The 25,387-nt window shown below is 37.9% G+C and overlaps 1 protein-coding gene across 1 annotated transcript in view; it reads left to right on the top strand.

The window, feature by feature from the left end:
• Positions 1 to 25,387, top strand: part of Aldh-III (Aldehyde dehydrogenase type III) — a 260,715-nt gene that overhangs the window by 193,613 nt on the left and 41,715 nt on the right. Inside the window, 1 exon segment of the mRNA XM_090371122.1 lies at positions 19,922 to 20,037. Within this exon segment, the coding sequence (XP_090227248.1) occupies positions 19,922 to 20,037 (116 nt within the window).

Raw genomic sequence — 25,387 nt, 5'->3', positions numbered from 1 at the left:
ATGTGCAAGGTAACTCTTGCACATACCTTAAGAGTTCTTATCTGTTACCCCAACTGGACGTATTATCTAGATGTTCTGGGGGCAAAGACGTTTCACGTGAGCAGGTAGCTAATATCAGGGAAGAAAGCCTAAAAAACTTCAAGGGTTGTGTTAGGGTTGTTAAATATACAAGAACAGTAAATCTTAATTGTTTATACAGTAACGTTAGAAGTGTCGTCAATAAAATGGGCGAATTCGAACTGCTGGTTAAAACAAGTAACGCGGACATAATAGGGCTTACGGAGACGTGGTGCCACCCGGAAATTGGGGATGATGAGTTTCAGTACGGCTTATATAATGTATTTAGGAAGGATAGAGTAGATAGAAGGGGTGGTGGGGTAATGCTTCTTATCAGAAGCAGCCTGAGTGTGACGATAGCTTTCCCAGATTCAGACATTTCACATGCTAGTATAGAGTCTGTATGGTGTGAGATAGTTGGAAACAAAGGTACAATGCGAGTAGGCGTAATCTACAGACCAGGTGATTGTGAAGACTATGACAAAAGCCTCTACATGCAAATGGAATGGGCAAGTAAGCGTCAATGCCTTATTATGGGTGATTTCAATTTGCCTCTAATTGATTGGAGTAAATGGGAAGGAAACTCGACATGGGGAACAAAATTTTTAAATCAACTAGATGACTGTTATTTGTATCAACATGTCAGGGAAAGTACTAGAGAAAAGAATATCCTAGACCTCATCATCACACATGAATCAGATGACATAACAGGGCTGACAGTAGAGGAACCAGTAGCAGGAAGTGATCACGGAGTTCTACGGTGGATGATGACGAGAGAGGTAGCAGAAGTAAAAGGCAAAGGAATGGGTTTTAATTTCAGAAAAGGAAATTACGATGCCTTAAGGTACTACATGGCCTCTATTAACTGGGTAGATATCGCGCAGAGAATGAATACAATTGAACTGTGGTACGCTTTTAAAACATTAATCACAGATGCCTTGAATGCGTATATACCATTAAAAAAATACTCCACGAGAAGGGTTCCAAGTTGGATGAATAGTGAAGTTGCCACATTACTTGAGCGGAAAAAGGTGGCATGGAAACGTTACAGAGCAATAAAAAGTACTGAAGCCTATAACAGCTACAAGGTGATGTGTAATAGAGCCACAGAAAAGGTTCGACAGGCAAAGGCAGTTTATGAGAAATCACTAGCAAACAGCAAAGAGGGGGGATAAAAAATTCTTCACATATATAAATGCCAAGAAGAACAGGACAAACCAGATCGGACCTTTACGTAAGGGAAAGGGGATAGTAATAAATACACCAGCTGCCGTTGCAGATGAACTCAACAGTTATTTTGCATCTATTTACAAATGAAAAGCCTTTTGTGGCAATGGGAAATTGTGGGAGCGAAGTTAAAAAATATGTAATTAATGATATTGAAATTTCGCAAGATTATTTAATGAATAAACTTTCAAGCCTACAGACTAGTAAGGCTCCTGGAGTTGATGGAATATACCCTATAATCTTGAGAGAGGCGGCAAGCGAGTGCATTGAACCACTGAGGCTGGTTATGCGAGCATCACTAGACTCTGGGGAGATTCCCTTGGATTGGAAAAGTGCAAATGTATCTCCCATACATAAGGGTGGCTCTAAAAGTGGTGGGAAATTATCGACCTGTCAGTCTGACTTCAGTAGTAGGGAAAATCATGGAGGCATTAATCAAGGGTGGAATTCAGGATCATTTGGATCGAATTGAAATTCTCAAGGATACTCAGCATGGTTTTGTAAAGGGAAAATCATGTTTAACAAATCTGGTTCGCTATTTCGAAAGGGTCACTCACGAGCTGGATTTAGGGAATAATTTCGACATTGTTTATTTAGATTTCAGCAAAGCTTTTGACTCAGTCCCACATGAGCGGTTGCTTTATAAGCTGGAACAGGTTGGAATCACTGGGAAAATCCTTAGATGGATAGAAGGATGGCTTCAGGGCAGGAGGCAGAGGGTTATAATAAATGGCTATTCCTCAGATTGGGTTGATGTAAGAAGTGGGGTTCCCCAAGGATCAGTATTAGGACCACTGTTGTTTTTAATTTTCATAAACGACATTGATGAAGGGATAGAGGGCGTGATGTCTAAATTTGCAGATGATGTTAAAATTGGTAGAGTAGTTAATGATCACTGTCAAGCTGAGCTTCTTCAGAGAGACCTAGATAGACTTCAAGAATGGTCAGAAAAATGGCAGCTGTGCTTTAATCCAACAAAGTGTAAGGTATTACACCTGGGAAACAGTAATCCCAAAATAACTTATTCACTTGGTGGAGTTCAACTAAACCCAGTACTGGAGGAAAGGGACTTGGGTGTTACGATACGGTCAGACATGAAATTCTCTGAGCATTGTAAACAGGTTGCAAGGAAGGCCCATGGTGTCCTATCGATGATCTATCGAACTTTTGCAAGTAGAGATAGGGACGTGATAATCCCATTATATAAGGCCTATGTTAGACCACACTTGGAATACTGTGTTCAAGTATGGAGACCGCACCTAAAGAAAGACATCGAGCTTCTTGAAAGGGTGCAAAGAAGGGTAACTCGCCTGGTGAGATCGGCAAAAGGGCGTCCTTATGAAGAAAGACTTCGAATATGTGGGTTGCAGAGTTTGGAAACTAGACACCTTAGAGGAGATTTGATTGAGGTGTTTAAGGCTGTGAGAGGCATCAGTAAAATGAATGAGGACAAAATTTTCAAGATTATAAATGATGCTAGAACTAGGGGACATAAATTCAAGTTACGCGGGGAAATGTTTAGATTGGACTGCAGGAAGTTTTATTTTAGCCAGCGAGTTATAAATTACTGGAATAAGTTGCCTTCATGGGTGGTAGAGGCCGACAGTTTGGGGAAATTCAAAGGTCATCTGGATAGTACTTTCGGGTAAGGGAAGCGCATAGGATGATAGGATTAATTTCCTTTTTATTTAATTTTTAATTTCATTTTATTATTTTTATTTATTTATTAATTATTATTATTTATTTATTTAATTTTTGTTTTTATCATTGTTTTGTTCGGATTTTTTTTTTTTTTTTGGCTGGTGCAGCATAAGCCATAGGCTTTCTTGCACCATACGGCCGTTACTAATACTAATACTAATATCCAGATCCTTGACATAACGTGGCCTCGACAATGCCCTCCGCATACACATTACTTGGACTCCCTCCAGTCACTATCTGGCAGAGTAGAGGTAGCAAGATTATACACTAGCTGATCCGGAAGCCTCCTAGAGAGTTACCAATAGGTTTCGTCCGGTGTACTAACTATTGGCTAGCCTGCGAACCGTTTTAGAGCTGTACCCTCGAAATTGTAAGGAAGATTGGATCTTGCCACGATGTTCATCATAACCTCAAAAGTCATCTATCATACTGCATTGGAAAAGATGGCGAAAGGGTTGACTGGAACTTAGCTCGAGACTAAACATGGGTTCCAACCCTTAAGCCTCCAATAAGCAAAGTGGTGGTATTTCACTGGTTGATGAGAGTCATCTACCACCTAGTACTGCCTGGTAACACACAGGGTGGCATTCCTTCATGTGGTGTGGGTGCCCCAGATCGACCCCTGCTTATGTTGGTTCACACCTGGATGGTCACACACCATGTGCTGTGCATGGAGGTTATATCCAGGATTACTAATGGTCCCTACATTGCAAAGTGCAAGTAGAGGATTTGGCTGGCACAGACCATCCGGATTTTGCCAAAATTGGGTCCACTTGACTTGTATGTCACCCTAATATGAGTACCATCAGTGTTTTAGACTCAGGTAGCAAGTACAGCTTGTCTGGCATATCTGAGAGAATGTCTGTGACAACCTCAAGGACCAGGCTTGGTCCTTGAGGTTGTCAGAAGGCTCTCATCATCATAGTTTCTCCTATCATGGCTGAGCAGAATTGCAAACAGTTTTAAATTTTACCCTAACTTGCGACTTTTTTTCAAGTCTGCAGATCTACTCTTAATATCATTAGTGCCCATGAGTATAACAATATCATCCTTTGTTTCTTAAAAGATATCTGCTCTACAGTGTCATCAACATTTGCCCCTGTCAGACACATACCCTTGTTCTTTTCCACCTATCCTTTTTGCACAATGTATTTCCCATCTCCCTGACAATAAATCACTGACAATAACCAGCTCCTTTGGGACCAGCGGATTCTGCCTTAAAGGTTGCCACTGTGTTGCTGGATCATCAAGTGCAAGCTGTGATATTGATGTGGCTACCTGAGAGAGAGAGAGAGAGAGAGAGAGAGAGAGAGAGAGAGAGAGAGAGAGAGAGAGAGAGAGAGAGGTCCTTTGAGGGCATCTACATTGCCCTTCAAGCTCTCCTAAAGGCTCATAAGAACACTAATTCTTAATTCCTTCATACTGCTTATGTCGAGCACACAAAAAGGCACCCCTTTTGGCAACGTTATGTACCATTCCCAAAAAGGCCTGCAAACATATCACAAGTTGCAGATTTTTTTAGGCTGTAATGCGTTGGTGAATTGCCACCTTCAGTTCTCCCACGAGCCACATCACTCCTGCTGCTTTGTGCACGATTGATAGCGAGATTTTGGTAGTTAATTAATACTTAAGTGTCTGTAGATTTACCGTTCGTAACTTTCCTCCATTGTTATACGATACGTTATATCCTGTACTAGATAGTTAGCTTAGCTTAGTATAGTATAGTATATAATATTATCAATAAATTAGTAAAATTTATTAATCATGTTAAACTTCATTTTCAATTAAATTGTACTTTTTTAACTAAATACATATAACGACTTAAATTTTACAAACGTAACATTATTAATTAATACATAACTTGATATGGAAGTTATATAACGAAACTTGGAGATAATACTCGATACTGAAAATATATATATACATATATAGTGTTATAGCAGTACTGGGGATATAAGTTTAGCATTATAATTTTATACTGAAATTGAAATATTGTTGAAATTGAATCAAAATCATGACCCAGAGCAGCAAAGTGAAAGGCTCAAGCTAATGGGAGTGCTGTGGCTCAGGGAACAACTGATGGGGGGGGGGGGCAGTTGCCCTCTGAATCACCTTTTAAAATGCTCTGCTTGTTTGATGTTTGTGGAGCAATCAGGAACGGCACATAACCACTCTGCCAACTCTTGTATCACCTGGAAACTTGGACATTAAGCCTGATGCCTTCCTCAGTATAATTAATAAATATAGTAAACGAACCCTGGGAGACTCCACTAATAGTCCCCGAAGGGCAATGTCCATTGATTACCATACTGTCTTCTCTCAGGAAATCAGGCGACAACTCAGTGTTGTTATGGGTCTGTATGAGAGTTTGAAGGACAGGGTGGATGCCCTCGAAAGATCTAAATTGAGGGGCCCATCAGGCTCTCAGCTGCCCACATTAACGCCAGAGCTTGCACTTGGTCATCACGCAACACAGCGGCAACCCCCAAGGCAGAATGCGCTGGTCCCACAGGAACTAGTAGTTGTTGGTGACTGTATTGTCAGGGAAACGGGAAACATGCTTTGTAAAAAGGATAGGTGGAACAGGACCAGGGAATGTCTGCCAGGGCACAGGTTGATGACGTTGTAGAGCGGATATCATCTTTTAAGGGCACAAAAGGTGATATAGTTGTGCGCATTGGCACTAATGATATTAGGAGTAGGAGACCGGCAGAATTGTTTAACAAGTACAGGTCACTGTTGAACAAAAGCCGTGAAATAGGGTTGAATTTGAAAGTGTCTGCAATTCTGCCCAGACACGATAGAAGGGAGTATATGATTAGAGCCTTGTCGATCAATTCGGCCCTGGAAAGAATGTGCAAGGCTCAAGGGGTAGAATTTTTTTCAGCCTGGACTGTACTTGTTAACAGGAGAGACTGCTTCTATAGGGATGGGATACACTTAAATAGAAAGGGTGCAAGAATATTTGCTGATGCTATTGAGGCAGTGTTAGATGGGTCAGAAAACTGATAGCTTGGGGGGATACAAGGACTAATAGTTTAACAGTAGCCATAGGCAGAGGTGAAGGTGATTCTTGCACAACTTCTATTAGAATAAGTAGCGACCTGGAGCGTGGGGTGTTGGTGGTTTCAGGGACGGATGGCAGTCATCCTGAAATAGGTGGGTATATATGGGATGTGTTAGGATAACTAGGAATAGGAGTAGGAGCATGTATACCAATGCTAGAAGTATAGTAAATAAATTTGATGAATTTGAAGTGTTGGTCGAGACATCAAAGGCGGATATTGTTGGGATAGCAGAGACGTGGGGTCACACAGATATAAGGAATGCTGAACTGGAATTTGGGGAGTACAATGTGTACAGAAAGGATAGACAGGATAGAAAGGGAGGAGGTGTTATGCTGTTAATTAAGAAAAACGTAAAATCAAAAGAAGTGCATCCAGTTGATATAGATGAACAGTGCACTGTCGAGTCAGTTTGGTGTGACATAAGCACTGGGAGATCAAAATTGAGAGTAGGAGTGTGTTATAGGCCTAATGACTCTGATGAGTATAATGAACAATTGTGCAGAGAAAGAGTGGGCTAGTAAATCGGAATGTCTTATAATGGGGAATTTTAATTTCCCAGATAATTGACTGGAACTTGTGGGTTGGTCACTCACACACTAGTCAGACTTTTGTGGATTTATTGGATGATTGTTTTCTGCAGCAGCATGTACGAGAGGCAACCAGAGAAAGTAATACTCTTGATCTGGTTATCAGCAGTGATCATTCGTGTATTAAGAATTTGCAGATAAAGGAACCACTTGGTGGCAGTGATCACAGTTTACTGATGTGGGATTTACTTAAAGATTTAATTACCATCAGGGGTAAAGGTTTTTGCTTCCGTAAAGGTGAGTACAGTGGTCTCCGTCAGTTTTTAAATTCTGTACAGTGGGATCAACTGACGATGTTACCAACAGTAAATTCTAAGTGGGAAGCATTCAAGGAATTAATCGTGGATGCTGCTAAAAGTTTCATACCTATTAAGAAATGTTGTTCAAGGTTTAGGCCTAAATGGTTATCTAATGAACTAATGAGGCTCGTAACAGAGAAGAAAAATGCATGGGATGGATATAAATTATCAAGCAACTCAGAAGCCTATGGCAGATATAAGCTAGTCTGTAATCGGGTCACAGGGGAGTGGGGGCAGATTACGAGAGATCCTTGGCAAAAGATGCTAAGAAAAACAGCAAGGATTTCTTTACTTATATAAACTCTAAAAGGAAGGGGATGAATCTGATTGGTCCACTTGACATCGATGGTTCGACTGTTGATGATCCTGCTCAGATAGCAAACAAACTGAATGAGTATTTTGCATCTACATTCACACATGAGGAATTATTAAGGTTTGAAAATGGCAGAAGGTTATCGAATTGTGGCGGGATACTTGATGATTTTGTGATGACTGAAAGCAAAGTGGAGGAGAGATTGTTGAGGTTGGGCATAAGAGGGCACCTGTGGTGGATGGGATCTGTTCAGTTATATTGGGGGAGGCGGCGGAGCGACTGAGCAGGCCCTTAGCCATAATTATGAGAGCATCCTTGGACTCAGGGGAGGTTCCCACGGACTGGAGATGTGCAAATGTGTCCTCAATTCACAAACGGGGGTCGAAGAGTGACACGAGTAATTACAGACCAGTTAGTTTAACTTCTGTTCTGGATAAAATAATGGAGTCACCTGGTTAAAGATGCATTGCAGGATCATCTAGACAAGACTGCAGCAATAATTCAGACACAGCATGGGTTTGTTAAGGGAAAGTCTTGTCTGACAAATTTGATAGGATATTATGATGTGGTTGCAGAGGAACTGGATGCAAGGAATAATTTTGATATCATATATTTGGATTTCAGGAAAGCTTTTGACACTGTTGCGCATGAAAGGCTATTGTACAAATTGGAGCAGAATGGTATTAAGGGTAAGTTGCTACAATGGATAAAAGGATGGTTGAGTGGGAGAGGACAGAGGGTGGTAGTCAATGGGTGCTGCTCTTTGTGGACTAATGTTATTAGTGGAGTCCCACAGGGTTTGGTGTTGGGTCCACTGTTGTTTTGTATATTTATCAATGATATTGATGAAGGTATGTCAGGCTTAGTGTTGGGGTTTGCGGATGGTGCGGGGGTTGGCAGGGTTGTTGATGGCAGTGGTGGCGGTGTGCTGCTGCTGAGGGATCTGGATAATTTGGGTGGATGGGCTGGGAGGTGGCAAATGAAGTTTGACCTTGACAAATGCAAAGTGCTGCATGTGGGTGGAGATGGCCCCGAAGAAGCATACCAACTGTGTGGTGCTGCGCTTAGGGTGGTAGAAGGTGGAAAGGGCCTGGGAGTGGTTGTGCGGTCGAATATGAAGTTTTCTGAGCAGTGCGGACAGGCTGCCAGGGCAGGTCATGGGGTTTTGTCAATGATATATGGGAGTTTTTCTGGCAGGGAGAAGGAGGTGATTGTCCCTCTGTGTAAGGCAGTGGTCAGGCCATGCCTTGAGTGCTGCATACAGGTCTGGAGGCCTCATTTTGGGAAGGATGTGCATTAGCTTGGGCATGTGCAGAGAGGGGCGGCGGGATTGGTGGGGGGAGGGGGTCCTCTTGCCAAGAGAGGCTTATGTTCTGCAGGTTGCAGTGGCTGGTGACTAGGCACCTGCGCGGTGATCTAATTGAAGTGTGTGGGACCTTGAATGGGTTGAGCACGCTGAGTTCTGGTGGGATCCTTCCAGATCGGATTGTGAACCTGAGGGGGCATAGATTCAGGTTAAGAGGGGACAGATGTGGAATAGATGTGCGGAAATTTGCCTTTAGCCAGTGGGTGGTTGATTGCTGGAACAAACTTCCGTCTGTCATTGTTGAGGTTGATAGATTGAATAGATTTTTGGGGGGGGGGGAGCTGGACAGGCATTTGGAGGGAATGGTGTGATTTTTTTTTTTTTTTGGCTGATGCTGCATAAGCTCATACACTTGCTTTCTTGCATCACATGCCACTACTACTACTACTACTACTACTACTACTTGACTATCCCTTTATCCATACCAGCAACTTGCCCTTAATGCCACACTGCCCCAGTTTGTACAGCAATCTTTTATGTACAACAGTAAAAAAAAGCTTTCCAGAAACCCAAGTATATGATATCAAAATTATTTTGATATCATATACTTGGATTTCTGGAAAGCTTTTTTTTATATTTAGAAAAAACTCTTACAATCCATTTCCTTTGTGATCACATTGTAGTTTTCAAGTTGGTCAGACAAGATTTCCTCCTTCCTGATATGCCTTCATCAATATCATTGATAAATACGGAAAACAATGATGGGCCCAACACCAAACTCTTGGGGACTCCACTAATAACATTAGTCCATTAAGAGCAATGTCCATTGATTACCACGCTCTGTCTTCTCCCACTCGACTATCACTTTATCTATAGCAGCAACTGTAATTTCCACTTAGCAAACCAATGCTGTGTCTGAAGTATAATTGCAGCCTTGTCTAGATGATTCTGCATTACTTCTCTTACTTGTGACGACTTCATTATTTTCCCTGGAACAGAAGTTAAAATAACAGATCCGTAATTACTCCTGTCACCTTTGATCCCCATTTGTGAATTTGAGATGCATTCGTACATCTCCAGTCATCCCTGAATCCAAAGATGCTCTCGTAATCATGGCTAAGAATTTGTTTACTTCCTTTGCTTCCTTGTTTAATATAATTGGATAAATCCCATCCATCCCATTTGCCTTATGTTTACCTGCAACAATTTCTCTTCCACTTTCCTCCTAGTTATTACAAAATTATTTAGCTCTGTATGAGATTTGGATAAACGTCTGGTATCCTTTTCCATAGCTAGGTGGGAAGGAGCAGCAGTGTGTAGCACACGCTTCTTGATTAGACCTGGGTTCGAGCCCGTCACCACCAAATACGGAGGATGCGGAAAGGTCAGGGAATGACCGCCGCATATTCACGGAGCAATGTGGCCTTAGTTGCCAATGCCCCTAAATAAAAAAATAAAAAATCTTCCGTAAAAATTCCATATGTGTGAATGTAGATGCAAACGTACAGAATAAATAACACTAGATGGAATATTTTCTCCATCATGTGTTGTCTGGTTGTCAATGACATGAAATCGAGTTTTGTCTGGTTGTCAAGGGCATGAAACCTATTGTCCTCTAATCACAAGTTGGGATGTGGAAACTCAAGGAGAGATTCTTTAATATAAAAGAGGACTCTGCTTTATCTGGGGTAAAATAAGAAAGGTTGATCATTGCTCACAAAAGTAGCACCAACTTGTCTTTTTTTCCCCATTTTTTTTTTTTTTTTAATAATGCATTGTGCGTATAGTATAATGTAGTAGTTTAATTTATATTATGAAAGATGACTTGTAGACCCAAGCCTCAGTGAAGCCAATGCAAGAACAATTCCAAAATTGTTGTATTGCACAGTGAATCCTCTCCCCATAGATGTGGAAAATAACAAAGGATATTCTCATTTAAACCAACTTGGTGATGGGTGAATGCTAGGAATACATATGAATGAGTTGTAACATAACTTTGAAAACATAAAATGGTTAATGGTTTTCTTCCCCCAAAGACAAACACTGGCGTAATACCATGTTTTTTCTGTATATAAAGGAGTTGACTAAAATGTAACTTTAAATTACTTAAACCTGATGAATAGCTTAACTGAAGGATAAGGGCATACTATTGTAATACCCTGTATACATGTGCTGGTCTGCTATCTATGATGTTGAGTAATTATATTTAAAAAAACATAAATATATTGAGCAGTATGCCTCATCGTTATCTCAGCCAGAGACCCTCTCTTAAAGATCATGTAACTTGGTGTGTGGTTAAATGTGTATAATAATTTTTTTTTTTTTATTTTCCGAATTTTGCTTTGCCCTTTCATTGTGAATATAAATTAAGTCAGAGAATTAAATTAAATTAATACTGAATTATTGCAAATTTGAAGGTTTGCTGACTGAGTGTTGGCAAACCTTCACAGCTACAGTAATTCAAAGAAAAAACACCAAACATTCTCTAAACTGTGGTGTTAAAGGAAGTTCTCTAGTATTGAGTGTATAAAGATTTTGTCTTAGAACTGTTAGATTTTCACATAGAGGTTTTTATTGTTATGCCCATTTCACTAATTGAGCATAACAACAAAATTAATGAGATATAGTCAACTTTCTAACTCGTGGATACAAAAAAAAAAAAAGTCTATATATATATATATATATGTGTGTGTGTGTGTATAGGCTACAGATGACACAGAAGCCTATGACAGATATAAACTAGTCTGTAACCAAGTCACAAAGGAGCTTTGGCAAGCGAAGGCAGATTACGAGAAATCTTTGGCAAAGGATGCAAAGAAAAACAGCAAAGACTTCTTTACTTATAAACTCTGAAAGGAAGGGGATGAATCAAATTGGTCCACTTGATATCGATGGTTTGACTGTAGATGATCCTGCTCAGATGGCTGCCAAACTGAATGAGTATTTTGCATCTACATTCACACTTGAGGAATTCTATAGGGAAGTGGATAACAGAAGCTTATTAAACTCTAACAGGGAGCTAAATGATTTTGTAATAACTGAGCAAAGTGGAGGAGAAATTGTTGATGTTAAACATAAGAAAGGCAACTGGGGTAGATGGATCTATCCAGTTATATTAAAGGAGGTGGCAAAGAAAGTAAGCAAACCCTTAACCAGCATCATTGGACTCAGGGGAGATCCCCATAGACTGGAGATGTGAAAATGTGTCTCCAATTCACAAAGGAGGATCAAAGGGTGACATGAGTAATTACACACCTGTTAGTTTAACTTCTGTTCTGGGGAAAACAATGGAGTCACACTGGTAAAGGAGCATTGCAGGATCATTTAGACGAGATTGTGGTAATAATTCAGACACAGCATGGGTTTGTTAAGAGTTGTCTTGTCTGACCTATTTGATTGGATACTATGATGTGGTCACAAAGGAACTGGATGCAAAAAATAATTTTGATATCATATACTTGGATTTCAGGAAAGCTTTTGATACTGTTGCACATGAAAGCCTACTGTACAAATTGGAGCAGTATGTCATTGAGGGCAAGTTGCTATAATTGATAAAAGGATGTTTGAGTTGGAGAAGGCAGAGTGATAATTAATGGACACTTATTTGTGGACTAATGTTATTAGTTAACACCGAACCCTATTAATAATGTTGTTATTAACAGTGTTCGGCCCATTGGTGTTTTGTATATTTATCAGTGATATTGATGAAGTATATCACACTTATAGTCGAAGTTTGCAGGTGATACAAAGGTTAGTAGGGTTAGTAATGACAGTATGCTACTGCAACAGGATCTAGAAAAGTTGGGCAGATGGGTAGAACTCACATGGGTTGACTGGTTGAGAAGATGAAAGAAGACATTTGTTGACATTACACTTGAACTTCTGTAGATTGTAATTTTCAAGAAGACCATATGAAGGAAGGTTGTTCCAGAGAATGGAAGTTGAATGAATAACTGAGTAAGAAGAAAAGTTGGTTCTGTGAGTTAGAAATTGGACAGTAAAATGATGTTGCGGCCTGTGTTCTGACTGCTTTGGAAGAGAGAGAGAGAGAGAGAGAGTGGGAATTATAAAAGCCAATTCAGAACAGTGCCCATGGAAGTATCTAGAGAAAAAGCTTGCAGCAGAATGAGAACGTCTATGAGACAGGAAGTTAAGAGATACTGTTAGAGATGAATCATTAATTAATCTAATTGCCCTCTTTTGAATGCAATCTAGAAGGCTGAGAGAGGTTTTGGGGGCATTGCCTCAGATGTGGGAAGAATATTTGAATATTTTGTGGTTGGGGGGGGGGGGATTTGTACAGTGTGAACAGCCATTTGGAAGAAAAGTAACTCGGAGAGCAAAGGAGGAAACCCAGTTTTTGAGGTGTTTGTGCAAAGAGAGAGAGATGAAAAGTCAAGATAATCCCCAATAGAGATATGATCTTGCCTAGAAATCAGAGTGTCATTGAAGATAAGCATAGGAGCAGAAGAACACTTTTTTGCAAGATTTGCAAGATATACAGAGTTTCAGAAGGATTGAAATCAATGAAGTTATCTTTGTCCCACTGGAGAATTAACTGGAGATCAGTATTTAAGGAATTCGTAGTGGATATTCGATAAGTTGAAGCTGTTTGTGCAGGGCAAGGTTTCCCAAACTGGAAGGTGGAATGCAATATGCTATCATCAGCAAAACTGTGGAGAGGATTTCCAGTCAATGGAAGAAGGACATTAATATACAAGAGGAAAAGAGTGGGAGAAAGAACTGAACCTTGGGGAACACAACTATTAGTGGAGAAGTTAGAAGACAGAGAGCCATCTATCATCACTGCAGTGAGTGGTCAGAGAGAAAATTGCCTACCCAATTACAGAAAACAGTTGGCAAACCATAAGATGCAGCTTATTTAGAAGACCTTTGTGCGAAACATGATCAAAAGCCTTTGAAATGTCAGGAGCAACTGCTTGAATTTCACTGAACTTTTCATTAAATTTGTCTATAGATGAGTAACATAAGCCAGAATGTCACCAGTATCTATAGTGGCAATTGTTGATCGAATGGAATCTGGATATTTGGTGGTTAACTGATTTCTCCATTACTTTAGAAACAGTAGAAGTAATTGGAATGAGACGATAATTGAATGGAAGAGATTTGTCACCCTTTTTTAGGAATTGGCTGGATATGAGCAAATTTCCAAGCAGAAGGAAAAAACATCTTTGGAATAAGAAAATGAAAAAAGTGACACAGAACAGGAGTAAATTCAGAGCACAGAGAACAAGTGGATAAATACCACCAGGACCTGGAGCTTTCTTAGCATCAAGATTGATCAACTCCTTCTGACATCCTGGTGAACTGTTGAATAAAGGATTCCATCCCTACAAGTATAATTTCATTGACACAATCTGTGCAAATGTTGACATAAAAAAATTTGAAACAGTAATATGACCACGGAAAAGAAAAAATAAATCTCGCAGATCATCCCATTTTGCATTCTTGCAATGCCAAACAACATGAGGTCGCGAATGGCCATGAGAGAAATATTCCATTGGAGAAGAGATTACCAATTTGTAATCTGAGGTGGCTAGATGCCCACTCATCTCGACCCATGTACTTAAAAGGGTTATATGTGAGAAAAACATCAAGCATGTTGGCTGCATGGTTAGGAATGTCTGCTATTCTGGTAGGTAAATGAACAATCTGTGCGGGTCATTAGTAATTGCAAAAGCCTCAGCATCTTGACCAGCTGAAGTTGTGAACATTAAAATCACCAGGAAAAGTTACCTCACTGTTATAAAATTGTATTGGAGGAAGTCAAAGCATTCCAAGTGATAGTGGAATTGAGAGAACAATAGAGGTATTAGATGAATTTGACAGAATGTGGTAGAGAGATTTTAAGCCAGAGAAGATCAAAAAAGAGGAGATTCCAAATTACTAAGTCTCTGACAAGGAATATCAGAACAGAAATATGCACAAATACCATCTTTGAAGTAAAATGAACCATACAGCAAATAATTTTGACAACTGAGATGAGCAGTGGTTGAATCAACCGATAACTGGGATTCTGTCATAAAAAGTACACGGTGTCTGGCAGACTCAAATGGAAATGGATGTCATTGAGATTAGAACTGAGACCACATATAGTTGTGTTGTGAAAATTAACGTGGAAGTGTTTGAGAGGTTTAGATCTTTTTGCTTATTGTTTGTTGTATTAGTTTTGCGATTCATGATGTATTCAGTAGTAAGAAAAGGCTGTATTCGCTGTATGAAGTGATGGAATTTTTGGATATGGTGCACACGTGCTAAGAATATACCTAGCTCCATGAGATAATGTGGCCTTGACAATGTCCCCCACATACACACTATTCGGACTTCCTCTGGTCACTGTCTGGCTGAGTGGAGACAGTGAGATTATATACTAGCTGATCTGTGAAAGCCTACTAGAGAGTTACCAATATGTTCGGTCCGGTGGCCTCCCATCAAATCGACCTCCTATCCAACTATTGCTCCATTACACTTACCTCTACTCTTTCCAAAGTAATGGAGAAATCCATGAACTGCCAACTCTAACTATCTTGAAATCTTCCATCTGATCAATAATGCAATATGAATTTTGCCTTTGCTGGTGATACTTTGGCTCATGTTACTCCTCTTTAGACAAATTTAGTGAAAATCAAGAAATTTCTTTTGACATTCCTAGGGCTTTAATGGTTTGCTTTCTGTGTTTTGAAATTGGGTAGCCAGTTTTCTTCTCACCTGCTGATTGTGGTGTGATTGATGGTTCTTTGTCTTGTAATTTTTGATTAATATTGGAGTCCCAATATTAATTTAATTTCTTTTTATTCATTTCATCCAGTTATTCATTGAATGAAAAATGTCTCCAGACAATTCTTCATTGGACTGAATTCAACCTAATTAACTGAAATCCTTCTAAAACTCAGTCCTATGTTATTTCTGGCAAAGTAGTCCATTGCTTCCATACTCACCTTTGATGGCATTCATTTCTGCAGATAAGATCAAATAATTTTATTGGTTGGTTACTCTGACTTCTAATCTCCCTTGACTTAGGCACACAACAAAATATTGTTTCCTCTGCATTAAAAACCTCTCTCAAGCTCCTGGACTCTAGCTGGGGGGGGGGGGGGGGCAAGAGGAGACAGGTTAATTAATGACCTGGTTTTTACAAACTATCTTGTTATCTCTGTTATACTGATGTTGTGTTTTTATCCCTCTGCCATATTGATGTTTTGTTTTTGCTGTTCACCTTTTCTATACATATTTTCATAGATATTGTTCTTTTAAAGCTGTCCAGACAGGTTAATTAATGACCTAGTTTTTACAAACTATCTTGTTATCTCTGTTATACTGATGTTGTGTTTTTCTCCCTCTGCCATATTGATGTTTTGTTTTTGCTGTTCACCTTTTCTATACATATTTTCATAGATATTGTTCTTTTAAAGCTGTCCAGACTAATGGCTCATCTAGTCAATATCCATTCATTACCAAATCCAAACTCTCAGAAATAATCTTTTCTGCTTCCCAGTTTATTCCTTTTTTTATTTTATTAGTTTTCAGTACATGCATGGAACTGAAATACTCTAATACTCTTTTTCTTTCTTTCTTTTTTTTTTTTTTTTTTTTTTTTTGTTTGTGGAGTTATCATAAAAAAATATCCAGCTAACCTTATAAAGAATTTTAATACATTCCTGCTTAAAGGAAAAATATATTTGTATGAATATTTTCATGCATTTTGAAAAAGAATTGCATCTTCTGCCATCTTTCAGATATTTTATTATAATAGTATTTTTATTTCTCCAACTTAATTCCTGTGTTGTTTATATATATATATGTAAAGATTAAATGACAAGAATGGGGAGGAGCATAGAATATAGACTAAAAACTGCGGTTGGACCTATGAAAATAAAAAAATATGAAAAAATAAGAAAGTACATATCACTACACCTTATTTAATTTCTTATACAATCAAAAGGAACATTAAATGTTGTGTAATACTATATTTTACTGTGCTTGTTGTGCGGAGTAGAAGAGCTTTAAATTTCATTGTATCATGTAGTGGCATTGGAAAACTGATGAAAGTTTATTCAGTCTGAATTGAATACCCTTGCTGGTTCAGGTAATTTCCTACTGTTGTCTGACATAGTTGGCAGACTGATGGAAGATGATGGCAAGGAAAAAGGAAAATCCTGGTGACTTGGCAGTGAAAATATTTTAAGTGATGTTATATACCATCATTCTGGAGTAGTTATATTAACATGTCTATATGAATGGAAACTCGTAAGTGGATACTGTCCATTATTTCCGATGCATGTTAAATTGAGATCCTCCTAATTTTAATGTCCCTTAAATATTAATATTATAATATACAGGAACTCCCCAACTTACGTAATACTCAACTTACACAAATTCGAATTTACGTAAGTTTTTGCTGGTGCAAACTTAAAAAAATCGTGGAAATGTGTTTTGCATCCTGTAGGAATAAATGGAGGTATCATGAAAACATCACTATGTGAACCCAATAACACTTTTTTTTTTTTTTTTTTGTAATTTGTTCCAAAGTCCTTGGAAGTTGAAAATTTCGCTATATTACTAAGCTATTTATCTCTCTAAAAGGTCATATTTATAATAGAAATTTCACTACATTTTCATCGTTATCATATGTACCCATTATAAGAATCAATTTTAAATGCCTCTGTGATATTTTTCTAAAACACATTTCTGGAGGTCATGACCAAAAAAAAAAAAACAAAAACAATCTGCACTTTCTGGTTTATTAAGCTTTTCTGTTAGCGCAATCTATTATAAATGGGTAGTAAACTCGATCTTATTGCATTTGCGATAATACCAATAACTGGAATTCTGTGGGTTTTTGCGTTACAGTATTATGGTGAAATGTGTTCAGCTTCACTGAAATCTTCAATCATATTAAAAAAAATTTTCAGAAACTTCTCTTCATTCTTATTTACGTATTACAATGGTGAAGGGAATGGAACCAGTGGAAAGTGCAAGTGCTGGAAATGCCAGGAAACAAAACGAAATTGATTTAGAAATGAATATGAAAATGATTGAGAATTACAAAGCAGGACAGTGTTTGCCATCTATTGCAAGGGAATTAGGTCTCACTGTTTCGACAGTGAATACTATTTTAAAGGACAGTGCGCGTATAAAAGAACATGTCAAAAGTTCAACGCACTTAAGATCAACAGTGATCACAAAACAGTGTTCAGGTGCTATATCGAAGGTGGAACAGCTATTAATAATATGGATAGAAAATCAGATTCAGAAGCAAGTGCCCCTAAGTCCAATGGCCATTCAAGCAAAATCAAGAAGTATTTATTGAAGACATTAAGGATAAGCACGGCGAACCCCAACGCAAGTTTGTGACAAGTAATGGGTGTTTTAATAGGTTCAAGCATCACACTGGTTTCCAAAACATTAAAGTATGCAGTGAAGTTGCCAGTGCTGATTCTGCAGCTGCAGAGAAATTTTGTGATGTGTTGGATAAAATTATTGATGAAGGCAGCTATTCAGTGCAGCAAATTTTTAACGTTGACGAGACTGCTCTGTATTGGCAAAAAATGCAGGATCGAACATACATTGCCAAAGAGGAAAATACAATGCCAGATTTCAAGGTGTCAAAAGATAGGGTCACGCTATTGCTTGGGGCTAATGCAGCAGGAGATTACAGATTAAAACCACTGCTTTTGTGCCACTCTGGAAATCCTCATGCATTTAAGGGCATCAATAAAGCTACCCTACCTGTGCATTTCTGATCAAACCAGAGTGCATGGATAACAATATCTCTGAGGATTTGTTTAAATGCTGCTTCGTTCCCAAGGTTGAAAAATATTGTAAAGACAATGACGTTCCTCTCAAATTTTGCTTCTATTAGATAATGCTCCTGGACATCATACACATCTAGATGATATCAATTTCGAATGTGAGAGTCATATTTCTACTGCCAAACATGACTTCACTCATCCAACCTATGGATCAGAGTGTTTAAAATGAATTTAAAAGTATAATATTTACGCACAATGTTTGCTCAGGCATTGTCTGCAGTAGACAGTAAGAAAAATTTTGCGTTAAGAGACTTTTGGAAATCTTACAATATTTACCACGGCATCTCAAACATTAATAAGGTCTGGGTGGAAATTACTAAAAGTTGTTTAAATGGCGCATGGAAGAAAATATGCCCGCAGCATGTAAAAGGCTTTGAAGGATTTGAAAAAGACAAATCAATGAAGAGGTTACAGATAAGTTTGTAAAGATTACAGAGCTACTTCAGTTGGAGGTTGTTGCCAAAGGTGGAGGAGTTAATAGAGGAAGAAGAGAAGGAATTATCTAACAAAGAACTTATTGACTTGCAGGCAGCGATATTGAAAGAAGAAATTGCTTATGAAGCTCAAGATGAACCAAATGAGGAGCCAGAAGCTTCAACACCAGAGAGATGGCAATGGCAAGGTTTGAGAAGATGGATCTGGACAGCAAACGATTCTTAAAAGTTAACAGAGGGGTGAATGATATGCGTGCTTGCTACAAAGAAATCTACAATGAAAAGAAAAAAGTCACTGTCTAGTCATCCATTAATGTTTTTTCGTAAGGTTGAGCAGCCGACTGCTTCTAAATCTCCATAGCTCTCAATCTCCGCAGCGGCGTACTTATCAGCTGAAGATGTCAATTCTGGAAACGATGCTCAAGAGGTAAAACTTACTGATGTTATGCCTGTCTCCTCTTTTTTTTTTTTTTTGTAATTTTTCCTGTGCATGAGATAAAAAATTGAATAAATACAATAACTAATTCTATTCACATGTTCGTCGAACATTTCTATTTTGATTCAATCAATTCAACGATAACAGTTGCAAGTGCTGCACAAGCATTGGAGAAAATCCAACTTAAGTTGAGTTCCATGGAACTCAACCACTCCCCAATTAATGTAAATATTACAGCCACTCCCCAATTAATGTTTTTAATGATTTTAGCAAATAATTACTTAATGTATATTCAGCATTCCCCTTGCTAGTATCATATTTTTGTGAAAATATATGCAATTTTTGGGTTATATTATATCAATAGTAAGGAACAGTGATAATACCTTAACCATTGGTCAAGATACCACCAGTCAAATCATGTTGTTTTCTGGTTATTTGTATGCAAAGTTTGTTAGTCCTAACAATTCAGTTGTGATTACAAAAGTGCCCTCCCCATTCATTAAAAAAAAATAAATTAATTAAATTTATGTAAGGCATTTTATTCAGATTCTGAGAGAGCATCATCTTATTTTTTAAGTTAATTGGAAAGAGATTGATAAAAATTATAGACAAGTAACAAACATTTTATTTTCTACAATATTTAAATTTTGCATTTTTCAGAGAGAAACCTCTTGCAATGTACATCTTTTCCAAAAGGAGTAGTATCATTGAGAAATTTTTGAAAGAAACATCATGCGGTGGTGTTTGTGTTAATGATACCATCATGCATTTATCAGGTTAGTTTCTATGTATTTTAGGTTACTTTGAAAAAAATCTTAATCTTGGTATATAGAATTGATTTTCGTTTTTATCGTATTCAAGATAATTCCATCCATTTACATTTTACTGCCAATTGTAAAAGGATTAGAAAGTCTATTTCAGATAACTTAGAGGTTTCTCTATTCTACTCTAAGTGTAATTATTGTACTCCCCCCCCCCCCCAAAAAATGTATCTTTCTTTGAATTTCAGATTTAACTAATTTTTATAGTTTCCTGAAATATAGGAATAAGGAGACAATTCCATGCTAGGAAGTGGATCATCCCCCCCCCCTCCCCCTTGAACTTTGAAATCTTGATGATAGTCACTGTTAATTATATAAAATGAAGCTTATCTAACTGAAATTTACTCTATTAAGAGCCATGTTGTAGACATTAATGCAGTACTATTAAAAAGGACAACACACACAACTTTGTAAGCCAAATTTTTTAAACTGATCATCTGCTCTGGGGTAAATTTTTACCCCAGATCAGATAATCAGTTTAAAAAAATTAAGTGATATCACTGAAACAGTAAAAGCTCCCTCCTCCCCTCTTCTAAAGCAGTCCAAAAACATGCCGCAACTAGTCAGTCAGCATCCTTTTACTGTCCAACTTAAACTCACAGTAACAACATTTTTCTTATTTATTCATTCAACATCTGTTATGTATGAAGGAACAACCTTCCTTCATACATATTTCCTGCAAATTGCAATCTACAAAAATTCAATAATGTCCACAAGAATCTTGTTTTATTATCCTAGCCTTCAACCCGAGAATGGTGCTAACTATTGTAGGTTTGAATGCCTCTCATGTTTGGGGTTTTCATTTAAAAAAAGGAAGGGGGGGGGGAAGCAACTGTAACTGTGTCCCATTTTGGACTCTTTCAAGGAGCTCAATATTATTTTTTATAAGAGGTTGACATATTTGGACACAGTATTCCAAGTGTAGTCTTACAATTGTCTTATGCAGTAGGATTATGATCCCCCTATCTTTAGAGGATACTGTTCGATAAATTGTCAATAGGATATCAGGGCCTTTCCTGGCTGCCTGTTTACACTGCAAAGAGAACTTCATACTCTGTCTGTATCATAACTCTCAGATCCCTTTCCTTTCTCTACTGTTTTTAACTCAAACCTACCAAGTTTATAAGTTATTTTGAGTTACTATTCCTCAAATGATAAAGAAAAAGTGATAAAAAAAAAGTAATCCTGAAGTAGCACTGTTTGTCACTGATCATTAACAATTCTTCCAGTCTTTATATAATTGCAGTTTTGACACCAATCTGAAGAATATCTGTTAATCACAACCCTCTGCCTGCTAATCTGTAGCCATCCTGCAATCCATCCTAAAACCTGCTAGTAATCTGAACATGTTCCAACTTTTACAGTAACCTCTCATGAGGCACTGAGTGAAATGCCTTGCTGAAATCCAAATAAACTGTCATAATTCTTGCCTCCATCCAGCTCATGAGTAACTGTGTCCAGATAGCTTACCAGTTTAGTTAAACATGATTTTCCATTAATAAAACCATATTGTATGGCCTTCAGAATGTCATTTTTATCTAAGTCTCCCTGGATCGCACTCTTAATTATTGCCTCCAAGATTTTGCCTACCACTGAAGTCAGACTAACCATTCTGTAGTTGCTGGCTTCTCTCTTAGAGCTACCCTTGCTTTGGTGATATATTTACACTTCTCCAATCCAAAGAAATCTCTCCTGGGTCCAATGATGCTCTCATAATTAACCTCAGTGCTTCAGTGCAACTCCAGCCACCTCCCTCAAAATTGTTGGGTATATGCCATAAATGCCAGGTGCCTTACCTGTAGGCTCAAAAGTATTTTCTAATAAATAATATTTTGAAATTTCAGTATTGCTAATTTCATGCGCTCCAGCTTCACTTAATCAGCATCCCTTCATCAGTAAAAATTGATGTGAAGTACTTATTCTGTCCATCAGCAACATCAGCTGGGTTATCGAAGATTTTCGTACACAAGCCCATTACACAAGGCCAAATCTGATTTGTTTTTTCTTCTTGGTATTCATATATTCATAATCTTATTGAATTTGCGATAATACCGACAACTGGAATTCTGTGGGTTATTATGGTGAAATGTGTTTACACTTTCATGAAATCTTCAATCATATAAAAAAATTAATTTTTAGAATCTTCTCTTCATTCCTATTTTTAAAGCTTCGTAATTTGTTACTCCGTTCTCACTTGTGCATATCGTGTTACTTGCAATTTGGGTGTGCCGTGTTCTTTGTTATTGATTGCTTATCTTTTTATTGTTTTAAATTTTAACCCCCACCCACAAATGTCAGTGAACAGAAATGTCAACTAGTTAGTACATACATATTACAGTATGTATTAATTATTCCTCCTATTTTCTCTAATTAGAATCACTGTTTAATAGAATTAAAATTCAATTCACAAACGTGATCACAATGACTGGTGCTTAGTACACATCGTATAGTGAATGGTACTTTACTATGGTGAGTCCATCGTAATGTGATTTGATTCTATATAAGGTATGTTTGTGTCAGACGGCACCTGGGATTTCTCCCATCTCCGTGTGTGTTCACTGTATCGAGGACAGTACACTGTCAAGCCAGACTTAAAAATGTGTGGGCCACATCTGTGCAGTGTGATGTGTTATGCCCATTGTTTGTCCGGCTTATTGGCCGCCAGGCCCCTAGTGGGGCACGACGTTTCCCCTACCTCGCCACGTGGAGGCTAGCCGGGTGTGTCCAGTATCACACCAAGTTGCTCTGGCTGGTCCTGCCACCTAGTTTCCTGGGATTTCAGTGGCTAGGACCCAAAAAAAAAAAAATCACACATTTGACATTAATGCTTAATGGGATTGCTGTTTGAAAATCGCTGATTGAGGTTGAACGCTAGAGAGATGTGTTAAAAGGCCTAATAGATCGGGCAAAATTTTGATGTTAAATTTACGTGATACGTGTGAGGCTATACGCTAGATGAAAGTAATAGTGTTAGTAATAGTGATAATAGTGTTAGTTGTCTGAAGGCACCAGGGGTTTCCTCCATCTCCTCGTTGTATTCTTTGTGAGTGACACAGAACTCTGTGAAGGCCAGAGATTTAAAAAGTGTGTGGGGGAGTGGTCTCTTGTGTAGAATTATGTTCTATTGTTTCTCTGACCATTTAGCCATTGGGCCATTGCTCACACTTCACCACAAGGAGGCAGGTCAGGCACCCAGTAGATATTTAAGTACTCTGGCAGGCTCCACATAATTTCCAAGGATTTCAGTGGCAAGCCTAAAAAAAAAAGTGCCATTTCTGCCCAGAAATGGCTCCGAAAAGATTTTAGTACAGTGCTGAATGCATACACGCACCAGACTTGCCCAAAAGATGCCTGAAAGCTATGAGCAGAAGGTCCTTGAATTTCATCGTTTTGTCATTCAATATCGGAAGACACATCAGTTTGAGTTGGGACAGATTGCAAATATGGACAAAGTCCCCCTTCAATTTGATGTCCCAAGTAACAGAACTGTTGATAAGAAGGGGGTGAAAACTGTAACTGTGAAGACAAGTGGACATGAAAAGAGCCATTATACAGTTGTTCTAGCTGCCTCCCATGCTGATTTTCAGATGCAAAAAATGCCAAAAGAAGACATTCCTCGAGGAGTAATTGTCCACGTTTATGACAAGGGTTGGATGAATCAGGATGGGATGAAGATCTGGTTTTAGAAAGTTTGGAGCAGGAGACCAGGTGGGCTCTTACGCAAACCTGCCCTATTGGTGCTTGATCAGTTAAGGGCACACATAACAAAAAACACAAAAGATTGCTGCAGAGAAAAAAACAAAACTTGCCATCATACCTGGAGGCTCGACTTCCCAGCTCCAACCACTTGATGTGAGCATTAACAAACCCTTCTAAGCTGCCATGAGAGACGAATGGAACCAATGGATGAAGTCTTCTGGGGACAATTTGACACCAGCAGGAAGAGTGAAGAAACCAACTATAGGAGAAATTTGTACCAGAGTGAAAAGATTCTGGGATAATATCAAGATTGAGATCGTTGTCGAGGCAATATATGAAGACAGTGATTCATCATCAGACACAGATGAGGACACGCTAATGGATGGGAGTTTTGACAGTGATGAGGAGTTGTATGAATTTTATGATGAATAAAACTTGAGTGCAATAACTTTATGTAATAAATTTTTTATTTCAAATTTCGGACCCCAAAATGAAGGTGCGTCTTATACATGGGGAAATACAGTATATCTTTTTTATATATATATATATATATATAAAAAATATAATATATATATATATATATAAAAAAATATAATATATATATATATATATATATATATTTTTTTTTTTTTTTTTTTCTCTTTCACTCACACTCATTCATCTTTTTTCTCACACACCAGGTATTTGATTGTACAGTGAACCAATTGTAAAGCGGGGGTCCATTATTTTTAACTATTTTCGTGAAACTTTGGATAATTGGGGCAGCCACTTAATTGAGCCAAAATGCACTAGTCCCAAATCCCGATGTTCAAATCTGTCTTATCACTATTTTGTGTTAAGACAGATTTGAAACCTGTAGAGAATCAATAGCTGTTTTAGAAGTAAAGTAATTGTTTTTTTTTTTTTTTTTTCTCTTTTATGCAACGTTTGTATGTGCAATGTTTGGTAGCAATGTTTGTATGTGCTTATGCCAAGAGAAATTAGAAGCTAGGGTGGGTAATTCCTAATAGAGATGTGATCTGGTCTAGAAATCTGAGTGTCATCACAGATGAGCAAAGAAGCAGTAGATACTACTATAAAAAAAAAAAATAAAAATAAAAAAGAGACACTATTTACCATGAAATAAACAAGTACAGTGAAACTTCCCTTTAACGGACAGCCATGGGAACGAGAATGTGCCCGTTAGAGAGAAGTGTCTGCTAACAAGAAGTCTGAGGGAGAAAAAAAAAGAAAGAAAAATCGTTAAACGTTTAATGTAAATTTAAATTAAAATATATACAGATTTTGAACAATATTTTTGTAAATAATATACAATTACATACACAAGAGATAAAGAAAATCGTTTAATGTTAAATTATATACAGATTTTGCACAATATTTTTTGTAAATAATATACATACAATTATGCTATGCAAATTATGACTTTATCTTAAGAAAAATATATACAGTAATCACTTATTTTCTTCTGCACCTTCTTCTGGCTGATAATTTTGTTTTCAACATTTGTTTGGAGTGAAGAATCCATCGAAAGTCCTTCAGCGGCGAAAAACATTTTTAAACGATTGATTTGTATGAGTGCTTCTATTTTCATCGGTGGTTCGTCGTT

Source organism: Mastigoproctus giganteus, chromosome 4 (genome assembly GCF_048544385.1).
Source record: "Mastigoproctus giganteus isolate SK-2022 chromosome 4, ASM4854438v1, whole genome shotgun sequence".
NCBI lineage: Eukaryota > Metazoa > Arthropoda > Arachnida > Uropygi > Thelyphonidae > Mastigoproctus > Mastigoproctus giganteus.
The sequence above is the reverse complement of the archived record's forward strand: the minus strand, read 5'-3'. Positions and strand labels throughout refer to the sequence as shown.